At 48.7% G+C, this 18,093-nt stretch overlaps 1 protein-coding gene across 2 annotated transcripts in view; it reads left to right on the forward strand.

Annotated features, from left to right (window-relative positions):
* The first annotated feature begins 14,003 nt into the window (after positions 1-14,003).
* The window catches only part of PRKCQ (protein kinase C theta), a 51,213-nt gene continuing 47,123 nt past the window's right edge, over positions 14,004-18,093 (forward strand). The window contains exons 1-2 of one of the 2 annotated variants that reach the window (XM_012803290.2): positions 14,004-14,135; positions 17,810-18,009. In XM_012803290.2, coding sequence (XP_012658744.1) covers positions 17,976-18,009 — 34 coding nt within the window. In that variant the 5' untranslated portion in view covers positions 14,004-14,135; positions 17,810-17,975. The remainder of the gene's footprint in view (positions 14,136-17,809; positions 18,010-18,093) is intronic. The other variant, XM_003786829.3, reaches the window with a different exon arrangement.

Here is an 18,093-nt window from a genome sequence, read left to right on the forward strand (position 1 = left end):
ACACCGGACAGGACGAATTAAGTCCCGGCAGGCCCGTTTCGGACCTTTTCCTCCCCGGCCTTTTCTCCTGACACCACCTTTCTCCGTTTCACGGTATTTTTGCTTTTCTTCTTCCTCTCCCGTCTGGAGACAGAAAGAGGCCAGATCGTGCTCAGCAGAAAGTAACAGGAAGCCTGGGCCCCGTCACCCGAGCTCCACCTCTGTGACTTTTCCCTCCTTTCTTTTTAAAAGTAAACACGGCAGGATGTGTGCTCATCACTTACTGAGCAGGCAGAAATGCAGACACTGCCGGGCCAGCTGAACACAACTTCACAGGACAGTGGTGACAGCACCGACTCCTGCTGGGCGTTTAAGGTCGGTGTGCTTCCAGGGAGGACTGTGCCCCAAAGGGCTCCCCCAAATAGCGACTTCCCAGCCGGAGACTTCTCCTGGAGGCCTGCAGGAGGCGCTCTACATAAAGAAAGGGCACATTGCCGTGGGGTGATGGGGGTTCCCTGCAGCTTAGCGGCCTTCTGACTCTAAGCAAAAGAAAGAAACCTTTTCGTATTACCTTTTAATTTAACTGAAACAATAAAAAGAATGTGACTTTGACTTTGCAACTTCTTACGCCGTATGAGTTATATATATTTCCCCAGCATGTTTCTAGGAATGCCACCACGCCCGGCAAGTCTTCAGGGGTGCCAACGCGCTGAGATGAATGTCATCTGCAGAACAGAATCTCTACTTCCTCATGTTACGAAGTGTGAGACTCATGGAGGTTTAGTACTTTTCCCAAGGGGATTCAAGTCTTCATGGAGCTTTGTAATGGCCTCATCATTCTTAGTGAAAACATAGGAACTGGCCACAGCCGGCCGTGGTCCACCTGCACCGTCAGGGGACAAGCTGGAAAGGGTGTGGCTGACTCCCTCAACCCGATGCTTAATAGCTCAGAACTGCTCTGGGCCCAGCACTGTGAGAAGTTCGTGTGAAAATCAGACACTATTCAAAGAGAAGAAAGAAATTATTTTAAATTTGAATATGAATGTTGTTTGGAGAAAAAGTGAAGAGTAGATGTTGCTTCATATGGAAAAGAGAGGGTTGGGGGTGTTTTTACTACGCGGCATCAGTAAGAAGCAGTGAAAAGAGGATACTGACAATTTAAAAATCCTCAAGCGAGAAAGAGACTTGTACATGTATTACGATAGAATCGCTGTTCAGTTGTTTTTAAAAAGTAGGAATCAGTAGAACGCAACCCAGAATTACTAACATTCAGGCACACATGCCTAATTTCCATTTTTGTAGAGTTACTAGCGACTTACTTAATAAAATGTCTCAAAACCCTCCCATCGGAAACATGGAAAGCACCTAACTGGCACCGAGGGAGTGAGAATTCATCTCAAATCCAGGACAGAAGGGTCTTCAATAGCAGGTCATAGGATTCTGTGCTTGACTCTGCCCTGGACATCAGCCTTTATAGAAATGAAAGTCCTCAATCATGTCCTAGAGGTCAGCCATGTTTACACTTGACCACACAGCACCAGATGGGAGACAGACGCAGACTTGAGACGATGGCCTGATGGTCTAGGTCAAGACCAAACTGAGATCCAGCTCTGGCCAAAGCTTTTGTCCAGATTCAGTAGCTTAACTGGTTAAAGGCAAGGAGGGGAAAAGATGACTCTAGTACATTACAACAAACAGGGTTCAAAAGATTTAATTAATGGGTATTTCTGCACAAGTCAACCATCGAATGCAGCGTCTGCGACAGTCGGCTCATTCTTAGTGTGGGGATTTAAGGCAGCTCCTCTCTGCCAGAATGTCGAGGTTTCAAGTCGTTGTGTTCTCGGTTACTGGGGTGCTTTTGTCTAAAGAACCAGACACCCCAAAGTAAGGCAAGAATGAAACAAGGTTTATTGAAGAAGAGAAAGGTAGGTTTACAGAACAAGATACATTGGCCTTAGACAGCATACGGGCCTCTGTTGTCATAAAACGGCTTTGAACCCGGCCAGGGGCTCTGTTTTATATGCCTGGTTTGGGCCTGCCTCGTGGTTCAGAGGTCACCTTGGAACCAGTCTTATTCTGCATGTGGACCTCCCACAAGCCTCCCTGAGAGCCCATTGGGCAGTGTGGACTGAAGTGTAGATTTAAGCTAATGACATGATAATTAGCTTTAAGGCTGGTCTAGGGCACCTTCAAGGCCCCACTGTCACCTTCCAGGCCCCACCGTACCTATTGTCAGGCCCGTGGCTACAGAGTCCTCTGCGTCCTTTTGCAGTAGGCAGCTAAGTTCTGATCGGTGGATCAGCAGGACGTTCCCTCCTCCACAGGTGTGAGCAATCACTGGAGACAGGATCTGGGGACCCCGGGGGGCCCTGCCCTTGACATTTTCCCTAGACATTTGGATTTCTAGCCGTCTACCTAACACTGGTCTGCACTCATGGACCTTCCATGGATTGTGGAATTCTACCTTCTGTTGATTAAGTAGTATCTGAAGACTATTATCTTAGACGCCATTCATCATCGTGGAAATGGAAATCAAAACCACCGGGGATGCTTCGCACCCTTAGTTTGGCTATTACCAAAAAAGGAAAGTAAGAGTTGGCTGTTGTGGAGATTTGGAACCTTTGTGCACTGCTGGGGAAGATGTGAAATGGAAGGGTCACTGTGGAAAAAAATGCAGCAGTTCCTCAGACAGTCAAGCAGAGAATCACCACAGGACCAGCAAATCACTCCTGGGTGTTCCCAAAAGAACTGAGGACAAGGACGGACGCTGGTACATCAGAGTTCATAGCAGCACAACTCACAGTAGCCAGAAAGTAGAACAGCACACCTGTCCATCAACAGATGAACAAACCGGGTGTAGCGGGTCCATACGATGCAGGATACTCACCCCTAAAAGGGAAGGGAATTTAACACACGCCACCCCATGGACAGATACAATCATTACACTACGGGAAGTAAGCCAGATGCAAAAGGACAAATGTTATCTCATTCCACTTACATGAGGTATCTAGTGCAGTCAAATTCACAGACACAGAAAGAATAAGATAGCAGGTACCTGGTGCTGGGAGTGTGGGGAGAATGGGAAATCAGCATTTCATGGGGACAGAGAGAAGTTATTACATGTGGATCAATCACCTGGCAACAAGCACAACCACTAGAAAAGCAAACTGACGCAGTCTGTGTGCCTGAGCAAAGACGGTCAAGGCCACTGGTTTAGAAACTCTGACTTGGAAAAGATAGTTGGAGGAGCTGGGGCGTCTGCTGCCCAGGAGGACGGCAGAGGAGCTGGAGGGGTTCACAGCTCAGACGCATCACACTGCCCTGACTTATTCAAGGGTAACTTGGCGCAGACCCAGGACCAATAGGAGAAATGACACCCACCCAGGGAGGCAGATTTCAGTGCAGGAAGGAACCAATTAGGAAAAAAGAGAAGAACCCTTTTTAAGGAGAGGGGCATTGCTGAGTGCACCACCAAGGATTCGCAGCCTTCTCAGGAGAGAACTTTCACACAGTATGTGATTCACAGCACTGCCCTGAAGGGTCCCCAGGGCTGTGGAGATTCAATTCACTAATATTTCTCCCCTTGGGCTAGAAAACCATCACTTAGCACTTAGTCATAACACAGTTTTTAAAAGACACTCAAAGTCCTTCCTTTCCAGATGGTTTGGGAACAGGTGAAGGTCAATACCCTGGAGTAGGAGTCTCAGCCTCCCCCAGTTCTGACTGTCCACAGAGCCCACGAGCAGGTGCTGCCAGGACGGACCCATCAGATGTGCACAACCTTGTGACATTAACACGTCGTCACACGGACCTGATGTCACAGCTGGGCAAGAAAAGCCTTCACTGTATAATCCCGACTCTGTGTTCTGAAGGCAGGAGGAACCAGCTGGGAGGTGTCTGGGTTTACAGAGCCCCTCCCGTGTCCTGTGACCCTGTATGTGCCTACCATAGATTGGAAACGGGGATTGTGCCGCAGCGCTTCCCGTGGAACAGCTTCTGTGAAGCTTTCCTACCGCTCTGCTGAGCGGTCAGTGGCTCCTGGCCAAACCAGCCCGGCTCCCGTAGCCCACCAGAGTCCCACAGAGGAAGTTACTGGAATTGGCTGGACAGGGGGGCTGGGCTCACCTGCCCACCTCCCTTGTGGGTGCTGCTCCCTGGGACTGTGGTGCTGCAGTCCCAGGAGCTGTGGGAACAGGGCGCAGGGGCCTCGGCCCCCGAGCAGCAAGGCATGACCAGGGGGTGCAGCCAGGGACTGAAAGCGCACCCCTGGGGAAGCCCACGGCAGCCCAGGGCCTCCCTGCCCCGTCTCGTCCTTCCTGTTTCTCAGGAAGGCCAGATGTTCCCTTGTGCCACTCGCCTGTAGTCCTGTGGCATCCCCAGGAGGAAGCAGTGAGGGCTGCCGAGGCCTCCCAGGAGGAGGAAGTGCGGGGAAGGGCAGCCCGGGGAAGGGGAACTGAAAACGCAGCATTTACCCTGCCCTCCACACTTAGATACTGAAAGACCGGGGGGTGGCTTCATTACTGGGGGCAGCTAAGGGGACAGTGCCTAGAGAGCCTTAGAGAGAGATCAGGTGAACAAACACCTCTTAATCATCATGTCTCTGCAATAAGGATCAGCTGAAGAGAGCTGGGGGAAACCCGAAGGTTTCTTGACAAAGATCTCCCCATAACTGACTCAGCCAGATGAAATTAGAAACAAATACATATGGAACGGCGCTTTGCTTACAGGAGATTGAAGAACAGCGTGGGCTTTCCGAACAAACCCCGAGAAAGGAAGGCGCGTTCACGGCACGGCCTCCTGGGGTCAGCGCCTGCCGCATTGCACTCCAGGCCCCACCAACCCTGAGTAGCTGTGCAGCCTTGAGCAAATGTCTTCTCCTCGCTGAGCCTAGTTCCCCATCTGTTAAACAGGGACAAGAGTGTCAACATGGGTATGTCACAGATGGTGGCATTCAAATGGAGGGATGTATGTGCAAGGACTTTGAACAGATGTCGGATTGGTCAGCCCTCACTCACATCTATTTCCTTGAAAGGTAAACTGAGGTGTAGATGAACAAACCGCTTGTCAGTTTCAAATCTTTTAGAGCAAAATGAAATTTTCACTTTCAAAATAAAGGTAAGACATAATATAATACTACTATAGGGTGACCAGACGTCCCAATTTTGGCGGGACAGTCCTGTTTTTCAACAATTTGTCCCGCATCCCGTGGCATTTTTAAAAAGCCCCGATTTTTGGAAAGAATGCACGAACAGGCTGGAGAACAAGAAGGGAACATATGGTTTTCGGCCGCCACATGGCTATTTCGCCAGAATATGAATTTTATATTCTATTTATTAATTTTATAATGTTAAACTATAATAAATAATTGCTGAGAAGTGATTATCGAGAACTGCTTATCAAAGTTTGCATTGTTGTCAGGCCCTGCCTGCCCACGTCCCTGCCCCGCGTCCCTGCCCTGCGCCCCCGCTCCACCCACCCCCATGTTGTCCCGCCATACAGATGTTAAAATCTGGTCACCCTATACTACTACTAAAAGAATCACTAGCTTCCCTCCTTTCTGTCTTCTCCAGGATTCTTACCCAGAAAACCAATTTGAACCTCACATTTTTAAACCTCAGGAAAATATCTGTGCCCAGAAGGTGGTTCTGGCCCGGCTTGTGCAGTCAGCTGTGGGGCTGGGGTGGGAGACTGAGGCCTGATGCCTCATATCACCACCACTGCTAATCCTGTTTTTGTTTTGTTTTGTTTTTTCCTGGAAGACACAAAAAAATAGCTAGAAGAAGTGGGGAGAGGAAAAGAAGACTTTTTAAGAGTCATAGTAATAACCAAGTGGTCTGTTGCTGTTAGGATAATGTGGTATCTTTCAGAAAAATCTGCCGGTCATGGTCTTACCTGTTTCTCACTCCAGTCCTACAAAGCATGGTATCTCCAGAGTGATGGTGGCCACCTGAGAGGGTTGACATCCCTCCCCCGCAGAGCCCAGGCTTAGGCATTTCAGGTTATCACCAAGGTCATGGCCAAGGTGATTCGTAGGACCGTGTCTGTGTTCTAGCTAGTGGCTGTGGCTGAGCCCTCAGTGGAGGAGTTGAGGGGAGCTGGTGTCTGGAGACCATCCAGCCTCATGCAGGTGGGGCCTGAGCCCCGGGCCACCCAGACCTCAGTGCCCTTCCCTGGTGGCCGTTGGTGGCTCACATTTCTTTTCTTCTCCTTGCCCTCCTTTCTCTCACCTTCCTGGCATCCCCAGCACACCCCTGTCATCTCTCCACTCCACTTGGGCCCTCTGCTCCCTCTCCATCCTCTTCTCCTCTGTGGACCCTGCTGGCCACATCTGTCCCCAAGAGGAAGAGGAGCGAGGAGGGGAGATGAGAGCTGGAGGCAGGGGGACCTTTCTCAGTGAGAAGGAGGGACTCTGAGCTGCTGCCACGGCTCCTAAACCCCCGAGGGAGGTGGAGAGCATTTCCTCATAAGCCAGCAAGTCCATGGCAGTTGGCTTTGCCAACCTAAAATGAGTGGCGGAAAAGACTCTCCAGAGCAAAGAGCCCATCCCAGAGTTCTCAACCTGGGGGTCGCGACCCCTTTGTAACAATGAAAATACATCCTGCATATCAGATATTTACATTATGATTCATCACAGTAGCAAAATTACAGTTATGCAGTAGCAACGAAAATAATTTTATGGTTGGGGGGTCACCACAACATGAGGAACTGAATTAAAGGGTGGCGGCATCAGGAGGCATTGGGAAGGTTGAGACCCACTGGCCTATCTGGAATAGCAGGATTGCACTCCGGACCCACATGCTGTGACGGCTCACAGGTGCATCCAAAGAGGTCGGGGAAGGAGCAATGTTTCGAGACCCAGAGGGGAGTCCAAGCGCCCTGCTTATGGCAGGAGTCACCCCCGGTTCGCAGTGGAGACAGGCACACTGGACACATGTCCTTGTGCCAGGGGCTTGTGGGGAACGCTGTGGTTGGGGGCTTTCTCGCAGGTTCCCAGCACGGGCACGAGGCCCCCCTTCGTGGCCCCTTTTTGCTGGGGTTTGACATAAACAGCTCCATGTTGATACTGATAACTTTCACATTGTCACTCTGAGGCAGCTCTGCACACTTGTCTCAGGGTCACTGGAGGCCTTGGGAAATCTCCAGTGTCTGGGCCCCACCAGGGTTCCTCACTCAGCAGACTGGGTGGGGCTAGAGGCCTGCACTTCTCACAGGTCCCCTGCGGAGCTGATGTACCTGACCCTCCAGCTGGGACCCTGAGACCCTCTGACCCATCCTGCAGAGAGCTGAGGGGAAGGTGTTCTCTCCTCACACAGCAAAGCAGATCTATCCTGTACTGTTTACATTCAGAAATTAGACCCCAAATGGCCGACTCAGCCCACCATGAATCTCAAATGCCACAGGAAGAGAAGTCAAGAACCCCACAAACTCGAACAAGGACAGCAGGTGGCCAGTTCTATAAATTAACCCTGGCTTCCTGCTGAGTTCACAGATGAGTGTGGTCAGTGACCTGGTTTTAGAGAGTTCCCAGGGATTCTAAGCCCCAAGCAATTGCAAACTCACTAGTAAGCTGGGGACAATGCTGTCTGCAACAAAACGTGACGATTGGCATAGTCCTCAGTGCACACGTCCACCCAGACTGGCCCAGCCCTGCTCTCTTTGCCTCCTCCTGGCCCGTCCCTGCTCACCCTGTCACTTTATCTCCAGCCCCCTCCGATGGTGGTGAGGACCTCCAGTGCCAGGCACAGCTGCCACGCAGGGAGTGTTCTGTGTAGAGAGTTCTGTTTAAAACTGTGAGTTTGCTACGGTCTGAACCTTGCTATTTCCGCTTGATGTGGTGATACTACCAAATACTGTATTTTCTTTGAAAAGTGTCACACACCCTCAGGAGGAAGTGGGGTGTGGTGTCAAAGCAGCCTCATGAGGATGGCGTTGTTTTTGTCACTGAGGTAGCCTGTGCCTACAGCAATAACCTGTCCTTTGTAAGTCTGAACAGGGAGGGAAGACAGAGGGCTGGAGGGAAACCTCCATTGTTAGTGGGAAGCCTGAGGTTCCTCTCCATGTGTTTTCAAACAAAGGAGCTGGCCTGGGTCCTGGTGTCTCTCCCTAACCCCTCTCACTCCCACAGGAAGAGGAGTCCTCTTGTTCCACCTAGCTCAGCTGCCTGCTCTCTCTGTGGAGGACCTGCCAGCTCTCAGGTCTCCACTCTCTAGGCAGCCATAGCCTAGCGTCACCTGGGACGTGGTGAACAGGGTCAGCCAGCTTACTGACTTGAACACTTTGGCCATATCCACCGGTCCTTTCTACTAACCAAGCTGATGCTTCTTCTCCGTGTCTCCAGCTCTCCCCATCTGCCCAATGCTGGTCCATGTCCACGTGAAGGACAGATTTTTATTTGGTTATCTTCAGTGTCCTCAGCACCCAAGTGACACCTGCCCTCATAGTACTAAGTTTAGGTTGGACGCATGGGTAATGAAGACATAGTCACTGTCATCGTAGAAACCGTAGACACTGCAATCATGGAAAACTACATAATAGACACGGAGCCCCCGAGGAAGGGAGAAATAGAGCGTCTAGAGCGTAACAACCACTTTTTCAATCATGGAACATTGTTTAGCTAATCAAAGAGCAGAAACAGGGCAGCTCCTGTGGCTCAAAAGAGTAGGGCACCGGCCCCATATGCCAGAGGTGGCGGGACCAGCTTCAGCCAAAAACTGCAAAAAAAAAAAAAAAAGAACTAGATGTCAAAGAGCAGAAACAAACACAGAATGCTGCTATGTGCTGGGCATTGCTCTAAATATTTCACATGTAACTCCTTTAATCTGAGAATACGTCTGGGGGATTTGTAACTATAGAGAAGCTAATGGCACCTATAAGTAGTCAAGTTCAGGTAAGAGGATCCGTCCCTGATGGTTAAGACTTCATTAATTAGCACCGTGGCTGCTGAGTGCATACAGCACTTCCCGTGCCTTCTACCTCTGCAGGTTTCCACCCCACCCCCAGTAGTGCAGAGCTCCAGGAGAGCCCTGGGGGGTTGAGTCTGTGGGCGCTGAGTCAGCCTGGTGAGCTGGTGAGTCAGAGCCCAGTGTGTGACCCAGAGCCCTGGTGAGCAGGTCTTCTCCATCTGCATCTGCATCAAAGCAAAGTGCCAAAGGCACATGAGATCACAGGGAAAGGTGAAAACACGGAGCCAGTAACAGCCAGCTCCTTTGCAACTTTAAATTACATAGTAGGACGGTATTTTGTGGCTGCGGGAGCAAAAGCAGGGGAGATTAGATGGGCATCCCTGATGTCTATCAGGGCGCGGGGCAGTGAGATGACTAGACTAGTTCTCTGCAAGAGACAGGCGCAGGGTTTTATGGAAGCTCAGAAACACCACGCAGAGGAAAGTTACATAATTTAGACCTAATAGGCTCCAACTTTCCTCCTGCCCTTTCTGCTACCGACCAATAAAGTCAAGGAAGTCCATTAGGAAACAGCGCAGAGCTGTACTAAGCGTAACTAACATTCACTGAGTTCACTGTGTGCGCCGGTCCCATTCTAAGTGTATGAGCCATTTAAACCTCACGGCCCTTTGAGCAGTAAACGCACTGCATTTTTTTAACCTAGAAAGCAGGCTTAGAGAGACTGAAGGATTCCAGCAGTTGTGCTCATGAAGGCAGAGATCTGTCTGTAACACATGCAGACGTTCCCTTTCCTGTTGACTTCCTCTGTAACTGTCTGTCAACTAATTTGACCACTGTGTACCCTTGCAGGTAGAACATATGCATGAGTTTAAGAGATAACGTAAAATTGGTTTTGAAAATTAACTCCAGGGCAGCACCTGTGGCTCAATGGGTAGGGCACCAGCCCCATTTACTGAAGGTGGAGGGTTCAAACCTGGCCCCGGCCAAACTGCAACAAAAATTAGCCTGGCATTGTGGTCCCAGTTACTCAGGAGGCTGAGGCAAGAAAATCACCTAATCCTAGGAGTTGGAGGTTGCTGTGAGCTGTGATGCCACAGCACTCTTCTGAGGGCAATAGAGTAAGACTCTGTCTCTAAAAGAAAGAAAATTAACTCCCTTAGCAATAAAGCATTGTGCTTCTCCCCGCATCAGACGGGGGGTTCCCTCTGGAGCACACAGGTGATGAAGTCGTGGTCCCTGCTCTGGGAATCCAGTCCTGTTATGGAAGACAGAGGTCAACCAATAAATCCAACAAGTTGACCTCAGGGAATATGGCTCTGGGGGCGCAAGCCCTCTGTCTCTCCTCCCCAGTCCCACAAGCATGTGCAGAGGAAGGTGATAAAAGGGGAAATTCTTTATCACAGCTGGAGACCAGAGGCCTCGGACACCTGCGTGCACGCAGTCTGAGGGGCTCTTGCTAAGCGCTCTGCAAGCGAGACCAGAGAGACTTCTGTAGTTGGAGATGGACTTCTCATCTGAGCCTGTGTGACATCTCGGGCTCTAAGTGGGGGACATCCTGGTGAAGTGCTACTAAGTCCCCCTATCCCCTGATTTGGGGGCTGAGAATCAAAGCACAAGATCTACCCCACTCTGACTTCAGAAATGACAGGGCAAGGCAAATAAATATGACAGGTGGTGGCCAGCTGTGCACCCCGGAGCAGCAGGAGCCTGCAGGGCTGGTGAGGCACTGATGGGAGGGCTCCCGGGGAGGAGGAAGAAAGGCTTCAAGGAGGAGCTGGAGGCTGAGCAGGGACTTGAAAGGTGAGGAGAGGGCAGAGTGAGGATAGAGGGAACCAGGGAGTGCTCCGCAGAGAGCTGCACCTCTGTAAACCCCAGAGAGGTGAGGCAGCAGCAGGCCACCTAGGGGGCGACAGCAGCAGTTCTGCAAGATTCTAGGGCACTGGGGCTGCGGTGCGGAGATTCGACAGGGACGAAGTGACCAGTCCTGGACGGCAGAGACAGGGTGAGCTGCTGCTGAGCGTCACGGGAGAGGTGACGCAGAATCGAGCTAGGACTAGGTGAAGGTGACTGAGGGACGGTGGACAGGAGGTGAGGCTGGTTGTGCAGCAGGAGGCTAGGAGCGAAATGGGAGCAGAGAGGTAGGCTGAGGGCCTGGCGTCCAGCACTGGGTGGCCAAAATGAAAGGGACGTCGGGAGTTCTGTGCTGGACCTGGTGAGCTGAGGGTCCCCTGGGGACTTCCAGGACAGGGCCGCTTCATTGCTCAGACAAGGGGTCTGTGGAGGGCCCAGTCCCCTGCCCTGTCAGACCTTCCATGTGTGTTGTTGCTGTAAAGTGAAGACACCCTGTGTCATCTACAAGACCACCAGGACGGCTGGATAGCAGAAAGGAGAGCTCTATTGCCAATGCCAGCTCACAAAGGGGGAAGAGAGAGGGGGAAGAGAGAGTCTTCAGTGAGGAAAGGGCCAGTGGGCTTTTATGCTTCACAGAGTCGGTAAGAAGGTCATGCAGATTCAGCAGGTTTGGGAGACAGCTGTGCATATTTATGCAGGGGACTGGGGGTGTGTGCAGTGAGTAAACACGTAGGTAACAAACATTCCACGCTCACTTGGGGGCTGGGTTTTGCCATTAAAATGAGGTAGAATTGGGCTCTTTACATCCAAGGGTGGCCTATAGGACACAAAGGCAGTTGATGCGCAGTCTGTAAGCTGCCTGAGACTGGCTTAATGTCCGCTATTGCTTATCAGAAGAGAATGTTAGTAAGGCCAGTCCCCTATCCAGCAAGCGTTGTGGTGTCTGCGTTGTAAATCAGAGTGAGGAAGGGTCCGACCATCTGGCCCACAGTGCCCGTTGTTAGGGAATGTAGCAAGAGTGTGGTTCTCCTTGTAGCTATTAGAATTTAGGAAGTTGCCCTGCCGGCCAAGCCCTGAACTCTCTACCCAGGAGGGGACTTTCCTTCCCTTAAACTTAGAGCCCATCTTAGTGGATAAAGGGGCATCTATTTTGGTCTCTCACTTCATCTAGTGGCAGCTAATCCAACACACATATTTTTGTATATAGGAGATTTCCTTTCTATTTTAACCCAGGGAAATCCCCTTCTCACACATATTCAGGAGTCATTTATTTTTAATAAAAGCTGAGCTGTAATTCACAGAGCATGAAATTCGCTGTATGAAAGTACGTGATTCACGGTGTTCTTGCCAACGTTAGGTAAAAGCATTTCAAAAGTACTTGTTCATTGCACAAATAAAAACATAATATTATGTTTTATTTTGTGTTTTAGTGTTTTAACTCTTATTATTAAAATGTAAATTGAGTGGAATATTAATTGATCCTCAACGAAAATGCATTATGTCTAATGTATTTTTCCCCAGCTATGCTCAGCTAAATGCAAGTATTCAAAAGAGCTTAAATACCAAAGAGTAAAAAGGGTTTTTATTCTTTGCAAAGGCTGAATATTTCCCTTCAGTCATTTGAGATTAAGATTTTAGCATATATTTTATTATATGAATTTCAAGTTTTCTAACATATATTCATTCTATTTTATCTTTATAACCTCTGGACTTATAATCCATGTCTTGAAATCCCTATTACATATATACTTTTTTCTTTTGGTTTTAAATTATTGTACGGTAAAATGACTTCTGATTTTGGTGGGTAGTTCTGTGAACTGTTCCACAGTCCATGACCTGTCTGACGGCGGAGCTGAAGGACAGTTCTCTCTCCCCCAGAACCTGCCCTTGCCACCTGTTCCTGGTAATACCAACGCCCTGTAACCACTGATTTTATTCTTCTCCACCTAGCTTTGTCTTCTCAAGAATGTCCTAGAAACACAATTATATAGTATTTTATTTTATTTTGAATTTCTCAAATTACATAAGGGAATATTTTCCACATAACTGGTTGCAATTATGGTTTTTGTATCTTGTGTAGTTTGAGCTTTGGCCGCTTATTTACTTGGGTCATAAATAGTGGGGTTTTTAAAACAAATTTATATATACTTAGTATGTAAGAATCATGTTCTCTTATTGTCTGTTGCACTGACCATAGAGTTCCCTAGTTAGGTCTTCGCCTTGAAGTCATTTTCTTTAAATGGATAAGACCTTGCAAATAGTAGCCTCACTTGATCTGCAATGCTGCAGTACTCTGGTGGTCTAGTCTGATGCAGTATTCCTAATTATAAAACATACCGTCAATAGACGCTATCTGAAAGATGCATTATTCTAGTATGGAAAAATTTAGTGACAGTCCAAAGAATATGGACTGTCATAGTTCAGTCCACTGAATATGAGCTGATAGCTGCAGATAAACGTGACCTTGTGGGATAGTTAATTTAAAAAAGAAAAACAAGGTGTTTGGTTCGAGTAGGTGGGCAAATCGTACAAAGTCGGCAGCAGAATCAGACTGATTTCTGAATCCGTGGCTGACCCTATGATAATAAGTTTTACCTCTTGGAAAACACACTTATCAATTTTTTGTCCTTTCTGAAGTGCTTTATTTATCCTTAAATGAGAAAGCCCTGTTTCACAGCCGTGAGTCAGTTTGGTGTTTTCTAAGTGATTCATAGTGTCTGAAGGCTTTTGTTTTGTGTGTATGTGTTTAACTGTGAAGAAAGAGACGTTTTTGAAACTGTCCTAAGTGAACAGGGATCAGCTGCTAAATACCTCCAGCCAATTCCACCACACACACAAATAGACTGTGCAAGAATTTTGCGGTGTCATATTTAACTAGTGCGACCAAAATAGACTCGTTCTTTCTAAAAGCATCGTCTCGGTACCACGCGTCATTCCCCAAACACCAGCTCAAATGCAGAAGAAATAAAAAGTTAAGAGACTTTTGCCTCAGTGGGCATAACTCCATCAATTGGAGTGGGGTTGACGCTCCGGCAAGTTCTCACTGAGAAGGTTGAACGCAGACTTCCCTCTTCCCTCAGGGAGTCAGTCCGTGGTTCCGGGTGAGTCCAGTAATGCCCTTGGCAGAGGGGAGGCGACAACCTGGGTTGAGAGACATAGTTGACCCCTTGGCAGCTCTGGCTGTCAGAGATAAAGCTCTAATTAAGGGCAGACAGGGCACCCAAAATAATGTATTCACATCCCCCAAATAGCGTTTGTCTGTTGTCATTTTCCAGGGAGCCACCATGTCACCGTTCCTTCGAATTGGGCTGTCCAACTTTGACTGTGGGTCCTGCCCGTCTTGTCAGGGCGAGGCGGTTAACCCCTACTGTGCCGTGCTTGTCAAAGAGTATGTGGAATCAGGTAAGCAGGAGGGGGTGTCCCCGTCGGGGAGGAGGAACAGCATCTTGATCGGTATGAGGCAAGGGCGTTCAAGGTCGTCTGGTTCAGCTGACTTCTGCAGTTAAGGACACCAGTGTGAAGGGAAACCAGGTATGTCCTCAAGGACACACAGGTGGTGATGAACCTGAACTATAACCTTGTGACCCACGGCTGTCCCAGTTCACACAGACAAAGGGAAGGAGAACAGCAGGTGGCAGGAACTCTGAGAGCTAATGGAAAAGGAGGAACCCAGAGAGCTGAGTAGATGTAGGCTCTGTATCACTCAGCCTGGTCACCGGACATCATTCCAGGCAGACGGAGACTGCCCAGCCCCGGGATCAGCCCCCAGGAGCACTTGCTGCTTCTCTGGCTGCGAAGCTTCTGTAACTAGCTAATAGAATCCAAGTTTCAGAAAACATACTTTGGCACTTACAAAGGCCCTAGGTGAGTGGCAGCGTTGTTGTGTCTCATCAAATTTAAATATATGCAGTTCATGGTAAGAAGAACGGGGCAGCACCTGAGGTTGCCCCGGAAGGGTCTCTTGGGACAGTCCTCCGTGCACAGACCTGTCTGTGGCCACCTCCACCAGCCTCCTCCGTCCCTCATGGTGCATTTTAAGAGTCAAGTGCATTTTCCAAAAGCAGGGTGGGAGGGAGTTTGTATCCCAAGACCGGCCCACCCTCTGGAGCTCTTCCTGTCTCCCTACAGACGTTTATTTCTGCAGACACTGCAGAAAAGTGTGACTACCAGGGATGCGGGTTTGCCGGGACTATAGAGGCTGTCACAGTCCTTTCACACTAAAGTGTTTATGGAGAACCTACTGTAAGGGTGCCAGGGACAGAACAGGGAGCAGGAAAAAGTCCCAAACGAGCCACAAGAACCCAGAAAGAGCACCTTCCTTTACAGTGTCCTCTCCTGCAGAAGATGACGGGCAATAAGCAAAATTATCACATGGCAGGTGACCAACACGGTGAACAGACAAGGGCAGAGAGAAGGGCAGAGGGCGCACTGGGCCGCAGGTGTGCGTTGTCCATACAGGTTCATCCTAAAAAGGCCAGGAGGGGCGGGACATTCACAAATGCAAGGGGAAACTGACTTGGATTCTGGGGTTCAAAATCCCACTATTTTGTGCACCCCCCCCAATAAAAGACTTTTGATTTTGAGGCTGACTTTATCCTTCCAAGTACTCTGAAGACATCAAAGCCCAGGAGATTCTGAATCATCGTGACTTCCCTCCTGCCCAGAGTTCTCTCCCTTTAGTTAAAAGTGAGAATGTCACTCGCTGAGGACCTAAAACCTTTCAAATGTCACAGACATCTTTGAAGTGCAAAATGCCTGAGCTGTTCAAAGCTGTGTTTGACTTAATGGGTCTCCTGGATCCAGTTCTCTTTACAACCTCAGGTCTTGCTGACATTTGCCTCCTGAGAGCTTTTCTGTTTTTCCTTCTTCTTCTTTTGGCCTTGCCTTTGAACTTGGTCTAATCAGCCTTGTGGATCAAGAGACCTTGTCAGGAAAGAAGAAAACTATTTTTCCAGATTAGCCTGTGGGGCATGAGGATACCTGGAAATTTTTGGTTTTGATTTTGTTTTGGGTTTGTTCTGAAGGACTATTAATCCCAGCACTCTGGGAGGCCAACGCAGGTGGATTGCTTGAGCTCAGGAGTTCAAGAACTGTCTGAGCAAGATCAAGACCCCTATCTCTATTAAAAATAGGAATATTAGCTGGGCATGGTGGCAGGCACCTATAGTCCCAGCTACTCGGAAGGCTGAGGCAAGAGGATTGCTTGAGCCCAAGAGTTTCAAGTTACTGTGAACTATGACGCCCTAGTACTCTACCAGGGTGACAGAGTGAGACTCTGTCTCAAAAGAAAAATAGAGAAATCTCTCCAAACATCGTCACTAGGGATTACTTCTTTAGAATCTAAATCTGCTTCCATCTTTGGTGCATGAGGCTGCATTTTCTGAGATGAATCAGCAGAAGGCCGCAGCAATTCAGTGGGTGAGATTTTGCAAACCAGAACACTCAGTGACAACAGAGAGAAAACTGAGTTCTGGCTTCTTTTGACCTGATTACAAATCCAGTGGATGAGAATATAAAAAAGAAAAAGAAAATGCCTTGCGCAGGGATTTTAGCCCTCTCTCTGGAAACTTTTGGCCTTTTCTCTGCACCTGTGCAATGGTTACAGTTGAAAGAAACCATCTGGAAGGGAAGCTTCGAGTCTGTGGACGTAAACTGGGACCGTGATTGTTAATATAGTCATTGGTTCCTAACAAGCCCGATCTTCAGTCCAAAATCTGTTTAACCAAGTCATAAAACTCTTCCCCTTCCTCTTCCTCCCTTAATGGTGTCCTGGTTTATACCTTCACCAGCCAAGTTTATCTGAAATTTGAAGTTTCAGCTTATTCAATACCGTGCGTATCCCCCAAATAAATCTTTAACAACTGCTAAGTGCCTGCTTCGTTTAGCCTCGTGTTTTGGAGAGAAGGGGCCCTTGGAGTTGGCTTTATTTCCTGGCTTTACACAGATTTTTTCTCCTATTGCTTCATCAACATCTCTGAATTGTTAAATCCACCTCTGAATTGCTTATGTCACATGAAACAAACACTCTAATATAGCTGTTATTTTCTGCTCCTGAAATGATTAAGGAATAAATACCAGAGAAAATCCAGTGTGGACAAAAGACAGCACAAAGGTCCTTGATTCCATTAGTAACCTCCTTCCCAGTCCCTTGGCAGCTTCCAGAGATGCTTCCCTGCACCTGATCCGTCAGTCTGGGCTCCTAAGCGTTCAGGGCTCACTCCTGTCCACCTTCCCACCTGTGGGTGTGCAGCCTGCTCTGCTGGCTCCCTGCGCCCAGACCACCCACACCTCTGTAGCCAACTTTTGCTTAGGGTCCATGGTATGTGTGAAATGTATCTTCATTCAAAAATTAGAGAAGGAGGGCGGCACCTGTGGCTCAAAGGAGTAGGACGCCGGCCCCATATGCCAGAAGTGGCAGGTTCAAACCCAGCCCCGGCCAAACAGACTGCAAAAAAAAAAAAAAAAAAAAAAAATTAGAGAAGGAAATAACAGCCTATTATGTTCTAATAGTTATTGTTCCCTAGTGTATTTATGCCAGATGGAAATTTTTAAAGTATCCTTAAAGGGTCACTCCTTATAAGCTTAAATTATGTCACCGGGTCTTTCAGGTGAACACACGTGGTTTGATGTAGACTTTCTTTTACTCAATATCAGTGAAAGTAATTGGCATATAGTTGACCCTTTATAAATTAACAAAGAAGGATCTCAGAAGGCAGAGAAGTTTTTTTTGTTTGGTTTGGTTTGGTTTTTTTTAGTTTATTTGCTCCAATATTCACACCCAAAGCAAAGCTGCTAACAGTTGAGTAGGAAAAGAACATTTCCAGTCCAAGACACAATCAGGCTGCTGTTGTCCAAATTATCTCCACCGGCTTGTAAGACTCGGTGCCCTGCCTTGTATTTGGATCTGAGAACTGTGTCGTCCTGTCCTGTCTCTGACCGTTCATATGTTCCTTTCATCCTCTGAGCAGAATGTGTCTTCCCCCGAGAGCAGAGGGAACGGGTCCCCCTGTCGAGATGAGTTGAATGCTCCCCCAGGCTGGCCGAGGGGGTAATGGGACCTCTCTTTCTGTTCCCAGAGAGCGGGCAGATGTACATTCAGAAGAAGCCCACCATGTACCCGCCCTGGGACAGCACTTTCGACGCCCACATCAACAAGGGGCGGGTAATGCAGATCATCGTGAAGGGCAAGAATGTGGACCTCATATCCGAAACCACCGTGGAGCTCTACTCACTGGCCGAGAGATGCAGGAAGAACAACGGGAAGACAGAGATCTGGGTAACTGTCCCGCTGTCTAGCGCCTGGGCTGTTACGTGGCAGGCACAGTGCTAGCTGGTGGCAGGCTCATCACGTCCTGTCGCC

Source organism: Otolemur garnettii, unplaced genomic scaffold (assembly GCF_000181295.1).
Source record: "Otolemur garnettii isolate 467f Iridium unplaced genomic scaffold, OtoGar3 scaffold00019, whole genome shotgun sequence".
Taxonomy (NCBI): domain Eukaryota; kingdom Metazoa; phylum Chordata; class Mammalia; order Primates; family Galagidae; genus Otolemur; species Otolemur garnettii.